General features: G+C 46.6%; 1 protein-coding gene across 8 annotated transcripts in view; it reads left to right on the top strand.

The window, feature by feature from the left end:
• The window catches only part of SRGAP2 (SLIT-ROBO Rho GTPase activating protein 2), a 106,219-nt gene that overhangs the window by 28,567 nt on the left and 63,824 nt on the right, over positions 1-13,828 (top strand). For 7 of the 8 annotated variants that reach the window (XM_035561321.2, XM_050715386.1, XM_035561320.1 and 4 more), the window contains one exon: positions 6,572-6,764. In XM_035561321.2, the coding sequence (XP_035417214.1) occupies positions 6,572-6,764 (193 nt within the window). Of the gene's footprint in view, positions 1-17; positions 289-6,571; positions 6,765-13,828 lie in introns of those variants that run through there. The other variant, XM_035561323.2, reaches the window with a different exon arrangement.

The following is a 13,828-nucleotide window of genomic DNA, read 5'->3' as shown; positions in this document are numbered from 1 at the left end:
TTCTGAGTACTGAGGACGTGAACTGGTGTGCGTGCAAGTGGTTTGCTTATGCTAATGGTCTACGTGTCAAAATGACCCTTATTTTTTTTTATATTAGAAATCCAAGCTGAAAATTAGCAGTAAAGAGTAGTTTTACTACTTGTCTCTAGTATTTTATCCAGCATTTAGAAAGTATAAGCAGAGGTTTGTCCGAGGCTTCTTTTGGCTTGATGTCATCAGGGGGAGACCTTTAACTGAGTACAGAGGATCCTAAAATAGCTGTGAAACTTCCTGCAGACAGAAGTCGTGGTAAGGCTCCTGCTCCTTGCAGTCTGCACTTTTGTTTTGTACTCATTTGAAAACTATTGATTAACTTTTATCTGTTCAGAATAAATGGTTGTAGGACCTAAAAAAGTAACAGACCTGATGTACTAGGCCATGGTATGCTTACCAGGGTTTTTATGCACAGCAGAGGTTAGGCACAGGGAGGAGGACTTTGGTTGTGCTTGCCCGCAGGAGGAGATATCCACGCTCTGCAGTTGAAATCAGGGCAGCAAATCCCTGCCCTGGGTACTTTAATCTGGATCCTGTTTTTAAACATCCTCCCTGAAAAGTCAACAGCGTGGACTATGTTTTGATAACAGCAGAAGAGGCTTTCATGACCGTTCCAGTAGACAAAAAATCTAAATATTTAATTTGAATTCTTTGTGGATTAAATGTCTTGGTAACTTAGTCAACATGTTTAATCGCTTAGTTTTGGGCATTTGATTTAAAGCTTCGTAGATCTGAAGCCTTGCATCAGCTTGCAGTCTGTGAATTGCAGATGAGTGGTTCTCTTGTACAGGTATGGAAATACATAGGTTACGTAGGATACATAGGTTTGCTGCGTTCAATGGGGTTCTAGTTGAAGAGTGTTTAAAACTATAAAATTTCCAAGCCACCATTGTGATTGAGGTGTTACACAACCGGATTGAACGCAGCAAGCACCAGCTGCCTCCCTCCCTTCAGTGACTCTTTTGTCGTGCCTAGGAAGTCGAGCAGACCCAAGTAATTAGTGATGCAAATGTTAGGATGTAGGTATGCAAATAAAAGGTGAGTGTCCTCGGTAGTTCACTGAGACTAAAAATTAGCCTTACTTTTTGCTTTTTGGCATGTCTTGTACCCTCTTCTTTTCCTTCACACACACGAAGCTTCAAGCACTCATCTTACATCTCAGAGCAATTTTACCACAACCTATATTAGAAAGAATTTCAGTGACTAATGCCTATAATTATGTTTATATCTATTTGACAAGAATCCCTCTACAGTTATAATGTGAATTACCCAATGTTAATATTTCTCCAATGGGTAATGAGTATCACATTTTTAAAGGAAAATTTACCTTTTTCCAGCACGTGCAGTTTTTGACAGGATTATGAACCTGAGCCTAAATCTCCCTCCCGGCTCTGGTCTTAAACAAAAGACTGTATTTCCTCCTCTTATCGTTTTCACCTCAAAGGTGAGTTCTTAGATTACCAGTGAGACTTTTAAGTCTGTGATGATCAACAGCTTTCTGCTAGCAAAGCAGTTCTTTCCGTGACATTCTCCCTGTTACAGCATAAAGGCTTTTCTAAATCTCTAAGCCTCCTAGCCATAGCCAGGATTGCTCAGGCCGTCGTTTGTCACAGCAATACGTATAAGTAAATAATAATAAAAAAAAAAAAAAGTAATTGAGACCCTTTTCACAAAGCTATGAAGTTGTTCAGTTTTGGACTGCAACTTTTCTTGTGTATGGTGTAGGGGAAATGTGAACAGCTCTTAGCAAGGAGTAGTGTTCTGGGAATATTTCAAAATACGTACTCCAAAGCATTTTCTGAACCTTATTTGTATATTTAGATGGTTATAACTTTTATTCAAAGGTGTAGTGTTGGTTGCTTTTTAATTTTTGAAACCAAGTGGAGGTCTGATTTCAAAATGAGCTGTGCTCTTAGCCTAAACTTCTGATTTCAGGAGACAGGAATTTAATCAACTTGTTGCAGACGAGGCATCAGGTCTAAAATCACTGCTCCAGTCTTCTGTATGAAGTGGAGATTTTGTTCGTTTCGGACTGCTTCGTCTTCCACATGCTGCTGAGGAGCCTGAGATGAGAGCCGAGCCGGGGGTTTGATGCTCGGTGACTTTCAGTTCTGTGTAAGCGCAGCTTCTGCACGGAGCTGCACCTTCAGGCCCCGAGCCTGCTGCCTCCCACCGCCCTGTTCGTGGCCTGGTTCTGCTGTGCCTCGATGTTGACGTGCCTCCTGCCTGTCCTCGGTTTGCACGAAGCCAGGAGGAGGACGGGTCCTCCAGGGCCGTCCCAGGGCACCACCAAGCCGAGGGGAGAGCGCGGCGAGGCTGGGAGCTGTGTGGGCGAGAGGATCGCTTTTAAGCTGGGCGGGAGCTGGGGGCGGCTTGGTCTGCTTCGTTGTCATCCCACTCCTTTCCCAAGGCCGTCACCTTCCTCAGCAGCGGGGTGTTTGGGAGCGGGGTGGGGATGTCCTGAGAAAGCTGCCGCATGGATGCGCGGAGCTGTGACGAGGTCCTGCGAAGCAGCTTGGGCTTCTCGTGCCATCTCCTGGTACCCGCTCTGGTGGGGGCTCTGATTCACCAGTGAGATCTTTGGTCTTGGTTTCCCTGTTCTCCCTCGTCATCCATAGCATGCGTATAAGAGGGAAAGAACTAATTTTACCTTCTGCAGACTTTGCAATGGAGTCTGCATTTTATTCGGTATCAAGTTCAGTCTTTTGACTGTTGTTGGCTGTAACCTTAGTATTGTAAAAGTCCCAAGGAGATGTAGCGTCTGTGATGGAAAACTAGCGGTGATGACCTTTGCATGAAAGTATTAGAGGAACCATTTAAGCAATAGTTCCTCTAATTTAATTCAGGGACAATTACCTTAATGATAATGCAGTATCACTTGTGCCTATCAATACTTCATAGGCTGTCTTGTTTAAAATGAGGAAAAATAAAAGTGAAATAGATTATAAATACTGAGAATGACAAATGTTCCTAAAATACAGAAGGTAGAAGATATTTCTTACCAAAAAATTCATTAATAACTAGACATGCCTGCTGAATGTTACGGGGAATGCTGGAAAGCTAATTGCAAAAAGGATTACAAAAATAAAATACGCAATTGTCTCAGATTATACTATACTCTGTCCTTCCGTGACCTAGGTGACTTTATGATCTGATGCTGGAAGCGAATAAACGCGTTTGTTTTAAGTGGATGGAAAACTTCGCTGCTGCTGCTAGGGACGTCTTAATTGTGTCCTCGTCAGGCACGTGGGCTTGAAATACGATAGCAAGGACTCTGTGATACAGAGCAAGGTTTACTGTGAGAATAATACCTGATGTTTAATCCCAGTTCTTCTGCAGGCTTCTTGGCCTTGAATTGAACGTGCTTGTTCGCCTCCCGGCCCGCAGAGCTGGCAGCAGCCGCGCAGCCTGAGCCCCCCGCTCCGGGGCTCGAATGTTCGCCGCGGGTGGGATTGAGTGATCCCAAGGCCTGCGAGCTTTAGCAAAGGTGGAAGGCTTTCCGGTGGTTTAAAGCGGCTGTTAACCTCATAGCCCAGGTAAATTAAAAGATGGAGAAGCAGTGAATTCAAAATCGGAGTGATTTTGGTGACTGCAGACGTGTAAAGGCGCAGTGCAAGGGGCGATGCGCGGCTTGCAGCACCCGGCCCCGCTCTGCGCCTCGCTGCGTTGCGTTCCTGGAGCGGGTCTGAAAAAAACATCTTCTGCTTGTGTAAGCAGCGGGAAAACAAGCAGGCACTGTGCACTCGAGAAAGCCCAGTAAGCCTCAGGAAATTCCTGCATTCTTGATTTTATTTTGCGGCGAGGTCCTGCGTGGTGTGTGTGTGAAAGATGAGCAAGGTTGCCCTTCCCCACGCGGCACCAGGGGCTGCGATGCGCTGGAGCTGAATCGCGCGTTGTTCCCCAGGGAGCCCAATCAGCTGCTGCTGTTTCCCTCAAAAAAAAAAAAAGCCAACAGTGAGTTTATTTATGACGAGAAAGTGCTGATATCACATTTTTTCCTAAAGGAAAAGGTTACTAGTTCTTGCTGCTCTTTAGCAGCAAAGCTGTGTGTGAAATATTGCGCCCTGAGAGCCAGGGACTTGATTTTAATACTACGGCGCGTGTGCTCTGCTGACCTGGCGGGCTTTGAGAGCTACTGGTGTCTGGGAAGCTGTGCTTTTTCTGCTGGTAGCCGGTTTCTGGGTTGGGGCAGAAGGGTCTGAAGAGGGTCGGTCGTTCGGTTTGAGTTGGGGCTGGGGTCTCCCTCGTGGTCAGGCTTTGGTTCACTGCCCTGCAGGGCTGGGGGCGGCCGGGGGCCAGCAGCAGCCGAAGGGGTGGCACCACCGTGGTCGTGTGTCTGTATGTATACAGCGTATGTTCAGCATCGGGCAGCAAGCGTTTTAAGTAAGTGCTAGCAGATCTAATGCAACGTAAGCCTTTGTTCTTTCCCTGTGCCCCTCCCAGCCCCTGTTAGTCCCGAATTACTTCTGCTAGCTGGAACTGGGCGACAAACCCACCGGGAGCTGGGTGCTGCAGCCTTTGCCCCCCGCGCTCCCAAGCAGGTTCCTCGCACGCCACTGGGATCAAGCACCGTGGGGCTGAGGATTCCCCCTGGCTCCAGGAGTGAGCCAACGTCCCTGTGTCACAGCCGCCCGCGCAGGAGGGGAAGTGGCGCTGGCGCTTCCCTTCCCCGGGAGAAATGAATGTGCCGAAGTGGTTTTCATTAAAGAAGTATGCGGACAGCTCGGGCTCGTGTGTTCGCCCGTAGTTGTATTTCCTGATGAGGGGACAGAAGTTTCCTGTTTTCTAAAATTCTCTCCCAAGAAAGGAATTGAAGTTGGCGAGCTCTGCCCACCCGTGGCGGTTTTGGCTGCTCGGATTTGTTGTGAAGGCTTTGCCACCTGTGTTTGCTCCGTGCTGTGAGGGCTGCACGTGGCCGCAGGTAGGGCGCTAAAGGAGAAGTGGTCTTCTCAGAAGCACGGGTTGAAGTGCTCATAAAGGTCATCTTCAGGTTTGAGAAACCCACGTTCCTGTAGACTGTTTTTGTTGGCCAGTCTGCCTAGCAGCCATCATTGTGTACACGTGGTTGGGGTTTTTGAGTCCCTAAAATAAAGATGCACGCTTCCTTTGTTGAAGATCCTTGACCCCCTGAAGCTGTTTGGTCCTGCAGATGTGAGCACGATCCGAGGCAAAGAGAACAGTGCTCAGAGGTCAACGTGGTTTTAGTTGGGCAAAGGGACGGGCATCCCAAGGATGCCGAGCTGCCTCTGTCATTGCGTGTTTTGGGGATTAGCAGTGGAGTCGTTGATTAAAAAGTTGCGTTTGGAAAATGATACTTCCCCATCTTCAGTTGTGGTGGTGGTCAAAGCCGGGCGTGCAGTTGGGATGCATGGCCATGGACAATGCTGTGCACCCGAGTGCCACGAGCTCCGGTTTCTTCCCTGCTGACCGAATTCCACTTGGAGCAGCACAGCTGGGAGACGCCTTGGGCAGAGCAGCAGTAGCTCTCTAGCAATAGTAGGCGTTTCTAGCTGCTCAAAGATCTTTAGATGAAAGTGCATACCTTATTATTTTCCTGTTGAGTTTATTGCCTATTAAGTAACCTCTCCTAGCTGCAACACTGAACATTTCCGTGTTTTTAGAGTAAGGGACTGATGCACTTCTGCTGTGTTTTGTTACCTTGTTTGACCGTGAGGAAATCGTTTCACTGTTGTCCCTCAATCCCAAATCAGTGAGATGAGGAAACTAACAGCCTGTCCTAACTGGCCAACGTGAGAAACCTCCGTGGTTGTAAAATGTTTTCAAAACAGCTGATAAAATACCGTGCAAATACAAAAGCAGTCTTCAGTAACAATTACGTATAATAGTACTAACACTTGGATCTGTTTCTGCTTTGTGGGTCCTTTAGCCATAAATATGTTACTTGGAGATCTTTTAAAAGCAAAATAGCCTTCCCGGCGGTAATTCCCCAGCGGGAAGTGCTATCACGTTGGCTCTCCAAAGGGGTGTCTGTCTGTTTTCATGGCCTGGCTTATGATGAGAGCTGCGCAGCTGGGGACTCGGTAACTAACTGAATAATCCCAAACTGGTGCCTTCGGGGAGTGCCCCAGTACGCACAGCATCTTGTTTCTGCATCAAGAGGAGTCTGCAAAGGAATTTGATCGAAATTCCCTGAAGTGATTTTCTGGGCTGACGTGGGGGATTGCAGCATTCGGTCCTTTTTCCAGACTGAGATTCAGTACATTTTTAGGCAGTGACCACTTCTTCTTAATGCCAAAAATGCACTTGACACTTGTAACCGATTCACTCTTCAGCAGTAAAGCTCTGCTTGTAGATGGGCGCACCGCAGTGCAGGTTGCTGGATGGCTTTCCTGTGACCGGTGCATCCGAGCTGCAATTGCAATCATTTTCTGTCTGTGGATATAGTTAATCATAACGGAGCTTTGCTGACGTATTACTAAAGAGGGAGCATATTTTTAACTGTATTTTACTGGCAAATTTTTATGGTGTTTTCTCTAATGGGATTTTGTTTAATCTGTAGTGCTTTTGTTTGTTACAGAGATCCGTGCCCAATTGGTAGAGCAGCTGAAATGCCTCGACCAACAGTGTGAGCTTCGGGTCCAGTTACTGCAGGACTTGCAGGATTTCTTCCGCAAGAAGGCAGAGATTGAGATGGATTACTCAAGGAATTTGGAGAAGTTGGCTGAGAGATTCCTGGCTAAAACTAGGAGCACCAAAGACCAGCAATTCAAGTAGAGTATTTGCCTTCTGTTTTTGTCCTTTTGTTTCTCGCATATGTGGTTGCTAGTGTAGGAATGCAAAAAGAGAGCCGATACAGCAAATGTAGGTATCGGCACCATTGTGAATGTCAGAAGAAAGTGTTTCCCAAGTTCATTATAAACACACAACCCATTTCACATTTCTGCCTAGCCTGGTTGCAAGGTTCATTTCAGCAATTCCTAGTAGGTCATATGTTGTCCATAGGGGACAGAATGGTAAAAATTGGCACAATCTGAAAGGCGTAATTTTCTTGGGAAGGTGGGCAAAGTTGTACACCAAATTTGATGGACAAAACCAGAATTTCCTTCAGAGTCAGGGGCTTTGTTCTGATTTTCAAGTGTTTCTGATCTGTTACATGTTGCAATTCGCCATAGCAGCACTCTGTTTTTAATATCCTGCATGTACTTAGTGTAGGATTTAAAAGAATGTCACTTTAAAACAGTAGAGAAATAAGGCCAATAATGCTTTCAAATAAAGCTGTGCCATTTGGGGGGTGGGAGGGGGATGCCTGGATGGGACTTCATCACAATCTGAAGGTACCTTCCTTGGCAATCAGTTGTCTCACCTGCTGGAAACATTATGTACAGGTAGGTCTGGCAGTATTGCTTCGGTCGTTCCCCACGTAGCTATTAGGGCTGGGGTGAGTAATGCCCGTCGGATGTGGTTCCGTGGAATCAGGTCTCCTGTTCTAGTACAGACTCGTGCCTGTCCTGGTGAATGGGGTTTAGGGCTGTGGGGTGCTACGGGGCAGCAGCAAGCCACCAGCTTTGGGGCTCGCTGGGCTCCCTCGTTGGGTAGCAGCTGGGGAATAATGTGATTAGCCCCAGGATGTGAATCAGCTCAGCTCCGGGTGGATGGGTCTGTCCTCTGGCAGGATCCATCTCATCTGCCTCCACCCAGAGTGCAGCGTCCCAGTGGGGATGTGCCTTTATCTCTGCAGTGGTGTCTGGAGGGCTGTGATGTTCGGTGGGGCAGGGAAGATCAGATCTCCCTTTCAGCTAAACCCCTTTTTGAGAAAACCATCAAGAAGGCACCATTTTAGTTTCCTTGCTGTACAGCTTTGATGCCATTTGCTTTAGTTCTCATTTAAAATGCACATTGTGCTAAGTTGCCTGGAAAGCATGACTCCTAAGTGCAGCTCTCTGAGAAGCGGAGCAGAGTTATTCTGCATACCTACAGAAAGTAATTGTCTGAGGTATTTGTCTCTTCCTTTACAGCGAAACTGGTCTTATAACTATAAGCTGTGCATGCTCTGCACAAACTTTTAGGATGGCACTAAATAAATAATGTCTTGAACTGTGATTTTCCACCACATTATTCTTTTCAGTGTATTTTGCTGTGGTGATTTCATTTCTATTACACGATATGAAACATCCCAGCAGAAACGCTTTTGTGTTCAGTTTTTAGTGTTGGGAAAGGCATATGAAGTTTACTTCCTATTTTGAGATTGAGACTGAATTTTTAATATGGAAGCTGTTACCACAGTGGAGCAGAATGCTACGTGGTGTCATGCTTCATGTTAATTAAATATGCTGGCAGTGGTATTGCAGATTTAAAAGACATTTTTTTCTAATGCAGTTTCCTCACTGAACCCTGGCCCTGTTTTTTGATCCATTTGCCCTCAGATATTCTAGCTATTGGGTGCAGCCTGAATTGGACAGGTGATTTTGTTATCACCACGTAAAGCTTTCAACAGATTTTCTGAATTTAGATGTCCGTGCTGTCCTGGTCAAGTCCGGGGCACTGCCCAAAATGTTCTGGAACCTGTTCCTGAGCATCGTTCCGCTTTGCTTTGCATGGGACTGGCAGGGCTCGCTCTTCCGATTTTGCTTGCGTTAGCAGCAGATGGCTCCTAGCAGGAAAGCGGCTCACTTGGGGAATACGTTACCCTGCAAGGTTTGAGTCCCAGTTCTCCAATATGTTCATTTGGTTAAGAGCTGGAAGGAGGGGAAGAAAACCCAGCTTTGTACGGCCGATGGGTCCGCGGGCAGAGTTTGTCACAGCAGTGGAGCAGTTGTAAAGCTGCCCTGGGCAGCTCCGTCTACTGCTTGCTTGGTCACTTCCTTCAGAGGGCTTTAACATTCAGAAATATGTCAAAATACCACAGGGATCAGTAAGGAAGCAATTCCAATGATAGTTACCCATCCCAAACACTGCCCTGTCTGAACAGTGAGGAGTAACTTGGCCGATATCTGTTCTGTAGATGCTGAAGCTGTAATCTAATCTGGAACCCCCTAAAAGACAATTTGATCGAAGCCAGCCATCAGATCTCTCCACCTAGGGATCTGGTATTATATGACTTTGAGATGTGCACAGGCTGGTGGCTACTCTGTAATTGCATGGCTGTGACCCTATAAATACACAGTAATAGCATGTTCTTTCGGTAACGTGATAATTATGTCGGAAAGTACCATATCATTCAGGGACTGCTTACCATGTCACTTGCAGTTTTTAGATCTCATAACACGCTGTCAAGGAGGAAACTTGTCAGGCAGTAACCCTGTAATTTGCGTGTGCTTTCATACTCGATAGCTATTATGTAATTGCCGAGCTGCTCCAAATGCGCTCGTTTAAGGCAGCGCTGTCAAGGGCGAGAGGCTTCAGCCCGACCCTGCAAATGGGATCGTGCGGCTTCCTGCAGCATGCATGGGTAAAAGCACACACGTAAAGGAAGGAGCAGTGTGAGGTGTAACAAATGCATGGCACGGGTTTTACTTTTCTTACATGTGGCCACATCACAGGGCAGGCTGCTCAGGTGGCTGTTTTCCACGTCAGGTTTCAAATCTGGGTGGTTGGGTCTCGGACGCAAGCTGCTTCCAGCCAGCGGTGGGCTTAAAGGGTGCTTGCACGTTGCACGGTTTGAAGCTAGTCTCACTGAAGCATCTTAACGTGATTTACAGAGGTAGGTGTATGTTTTTCTCATTTTATATCCTCGAAGAGGGGGAACAGATTGGTTTAGCCAAGGTGACACACGAGTTGATGACAGTTGGATATATCCCAGGTTTGACTTGCATTTAACTGCTCTACCATGGCTGTTAGACCTCGCTTTGCCTACTCCTTCTTAAAAATGGTTTTTCAATTAGAACAGACTTAAAGAGAATAAAACATTTATTTGGTAAGGCTTCTTCAGTACCCCTTGGAAAATATCCTCACACAAGACATAAGGGCTAGAGGGGAAAAATGCATACCACAGCCCGATTCTTATAATTCCTATTGTTACAAGAGCTTGTTGGTCAAAAATTTGGCATAGTCATCGCTCCTTAGCTATCTGATGAACTGAAGGCCTCTTCCAGAGCAGTTAGATGAGAGCGTCCGTGTCAGCAGAGAGCATCTCCCTCCTGGACCTGCGGGTCCCTGCCAGCAGCGAGCCCCTGCCACCTGCCCCTCCAGGCTCTTGCATCATGTCATTTTGTTCTAAAGGCACTCATCTTCTGACGTGTCAGTTAATATAACAAACCTAGAAAATCTTCGGTGAGCCCTTCCGAGGGTGAAATTTAAAGAGGGTGGGGGAAGAAGATGCTATTTCAAGGCCATGTTTTAAATCAGAGTAGCAATTGTCAGCTGGAGAGCAGAGTGTCCAGGATATCCCAGCGTGAAACTCAGATGGCTTTCTGGCAGCCTTTGCCTTGAAGCTGAAGATGCAGAATAAGTCTGGCAACCTTCAGGCTGAGCACTTGTAAACAACAGATGTTCATAACTGGAATCTTTGGGAAGAGAAGGGCAGGGAGCAGCGTGTATGTCCATGCTTCAGATTCTCAAAATTTACAGTTAACACTGAGCAGTGTCAGGACGACTTTAAGGGGAAATCAAACATCGGTTCGCATCAGCACTTTGCAGAGAAGTTCAGCTTTAGTTCTCCAGAAGTGAAATGGTTTCTTTAAAGGAGAGATTATGCAGGCTGTGAGGGAGCTATCAGCAAAAACACTTGGATCAGGCGGACTTCATTTACAATATTATTAGAGTGGTAATAGATAAATGTCCTCATAGGCTATTTTGGCCTGTGATTCCTTTTGATGGAATGAAGTCTGGAACATTTATTCTGAGTCTTTCGAATAACATGATTTGGAAGATTTTTCTGAACGTGAAGAATTCTTCATTCAGTGACCTCACTGAACCGGAGAGCTCGGGATGCATCGCCAGCACAAACTGCAGCGAGCCCTGGGCAGGACCGTGGTGGTGTTTGTCACAACAAGGACCGGAGCAGTGGGCTGTAAAGCCCCACGGCTTTCTGAGGAGGTGATGTCTCCCTCTTTCCCTCCATTGCAGTGTTTAAAGTTTCACTCTGGGGCAGAGGTTGTTGGTGGCCCTGGGTTACAAGCAGCTTTTTTGGAGTCGTGCTGCTGCTGAGAGGCACTTGTCAGTAGTGCTACGACGGAAATGTCAGGAGAAGGACAGCTTATCGATGTCTTCACCCTGCTTGGGGACTTCTGGTGCCTCGTCTGACTGTAAAACCCTGCACACTGCTGTTTGTCCACTGCTGGAGCATGCTAACACCCGGCGACCCCATGAAACTTGCCGAAAAAACTTCCGTTGGAAGGAAGAACAGCTGGAGAAGTTTTCTTTTCACACAGATGATGTGACGGGGCGATGTTAATTTCAGCATTTCTCTCTATTCGTAATTTCTTCATTTGCCTGTGACTCATCCCTTCATCCTGCGCTCCTCGTGGAAACGCAGCATTCCCATTCCCGGTCTGTGGGCGTGGGTTTTTTCTTCTCTATCTCGCATGGGAAGAGGAGGAGGCTGTTTCTTAAGACAGATTTTGTGCTGTAGCCCTGAATGGGGTTTACCTTGCAATACGCAATTACATGTCCCTGGCTTTTGTCACTCTGTCCTGCCTGCCGTAGAGCAGATAAATCTCTGCTGGTCTTCGAGTTCCTTGTATGAATGAGTAATTTAATTAAGAAGTTTCAGATACTTGGACTCAATCTCCCCCTCTGATCTTTTGAGATCAACTGAAACCTTTGAAGTGGAAGCTGCACAGGACTCGATCAAGATAACACTCGAAAAACCACAGCGCTTCATACTTTGTGGTTCCTTAAAAATCTGCGCACAACTTCCTCTTCCTGTTCCCAAACACCCCCAATTGCTGTGATCTGGTGTAATTTAGGCTAACCTAAATAAACTCTCGAGATTCGCTATCATTGCACGATCTTTAAACTAGTATAAATAGTGCTTGAAATAAACCTGGAGCTTGGCATCTTCTTTCCCCTACTCTTGGAGGGGAACTTGGAGTCGAACAGTTGCTCTGCATGTGAAATCCCCAGTTTCTGGAAAGCTCAGAGCCAGCCCCTAAAGTCTCGGGGTATCTCCCTGAATTCACTACATCAGGGAGAATACCGACTCCAGACATTCTGCAGAATCTGTGGAAATCGAGCTTGCTCTCAGTTACACCCAGCCTTCACTGCTGCATTTTTTTTTCCCCTTTTTCATTCCTTCTCTGTGGCGATGTGAAACTGGAACAGAATATATTTGCCAGCTCCTCCGAGAATTGAAATGGTTAATGAAAATCACAATTTGCTTCTCTGCCATCTGCTTGTGGTTATGATAGAAAATGGTCTGTTGTAAACAGTTGTATAACTTCTGCTCTGTGTTGTGAAAACTGTTGCCGTGTTCCACCCCAGAAAATGCTGCATTTCGGAGGTGGTTTAACAGTTAATGTATGTGCAGTCTTTAAGGCTATTTGGAAGCTCGGAAGCAAGTAACTGCCTCTTTCCTTTTCTGTTTCGTTTCTGTGCAGCTTGTCTTAAGGCCTTCCTCTGTCTTTTTTTTCACCAGGGCTAAGAAAATTGTCACTGGCCATTAAAGGAGGGGAGTTTTTTCTCGCTTTCTGTAAAAACCGAGCAATAACAATAGAAAACCCGTACAAAAGCGAGGCAGACTGTTTTAACAAAGTATTGAAGGGGTTAGTGAAACTGAGAGACACTAAGAAATTAAAGGAATTTAAAAGAAAAAACTTGAGAGAGCACAGAGCTGTGGTTGCATGAGGTTGAGATTAGGGTGCGGCACTGACTGCGCAGACCTTAAGGTGACAATCCCAGTCGCAAATTAGAATCATGTGGGCTTTGGGATCGGTCTTTCCTGCAAGATGGCCTTTCATGTCTAACCACATGGAGTGTGTCAACAACCTATCTGGCGCCATTAGACACCAGCAATTTTACTCACCATACTTTTTCATGGGCTCTTGGTATTCGTGCTATGCGCTGCCCTAGAATAGCTTCGGGTGTTGTGGTGCGGCAGCTTGGACAGCTGGGAATTGTCCGGTTAACTATTGCATCTCTTCTGTTTCCCATTTTATGCCTTGCTTTTCTTTGAAAAGCAGGGCGCTCTCACCAGGCTGCTCACGTGCAAACCTTCTTGCCTGCTCTTATTGCGTTTATAGCCCTTGCTCCGTGTGCTCAGGGCTCCAAACTGCTCAAGGCAAGGCTCTGTGAGCGGAGGCATCCAGGGTTTTTCAGGTGCTTTTGGTGGTATGGGCAGCAAAAATGCATAATGAGACAGAAAACATCACGGGGGATATCTGGGATCAAAGCAGCCGGGTGCTTCTGGGCTGGCATTTTGCAAGGAGGAGTGCAAAGAGGTGAGCTGGGGGGCTGCACTGCTCTTAGGAAGTGGTGGGGCAGCAACAGGCTGCTCAGGGATTGCAATAGGATTTCGAACATCTACAGCAAGACCAGCTAGCCAGGAGTCATAGCTTTGTGTGCTGAAGGTACGTTCCCAACCTTTCTTACGGTAAGTGCATCACTGACATTGGTTATGGCCCTTCCAGCTTTGAGGGTAAAAAATCAGTGTGCAAGATACTTGCAGAGCATTGGTGCAAAGGAGCAAACCAAGCAGCTTTTAACATCTCTTCATACTGCCCTTTATACACTTCTCTTCACATGCCATCTTAGCTCGCTTCCCGTCTCCTGCCGGAATTGGTGGCGGAGGTGGTGGCTCTGCGGATGGCACACGCACCTCCTGCCAGTGCTGCTCCTCGGAGGAACTCCTCCCGGGGATGCCTTTCCTCCTTCGGCCCCCTTTTTTGTTGGAAGGAAG

Source organism: Cygnus atratus, chromosome 24 (genome assembly GCF_013377495.2).
Source record: "Cygnus atratus isolate AKBS03 ecotype Queensland, Australia chromosome 24, CAtr_DNAZoo_HiC_assembly, whole genome shotgun sequence".
In the NCBI taxonomy this organism is placed as follows: domain Eukaryota; kingdom Metazoa; phylum Chordata; class Aves; order Anseriformes; family Anatidae; genus Cygnus; species Cygnus atratus.
Note: the sequence above shows the minus strand (reverse complement) of the source record. Positions and strands in the feature narration are given on the sequence as shown.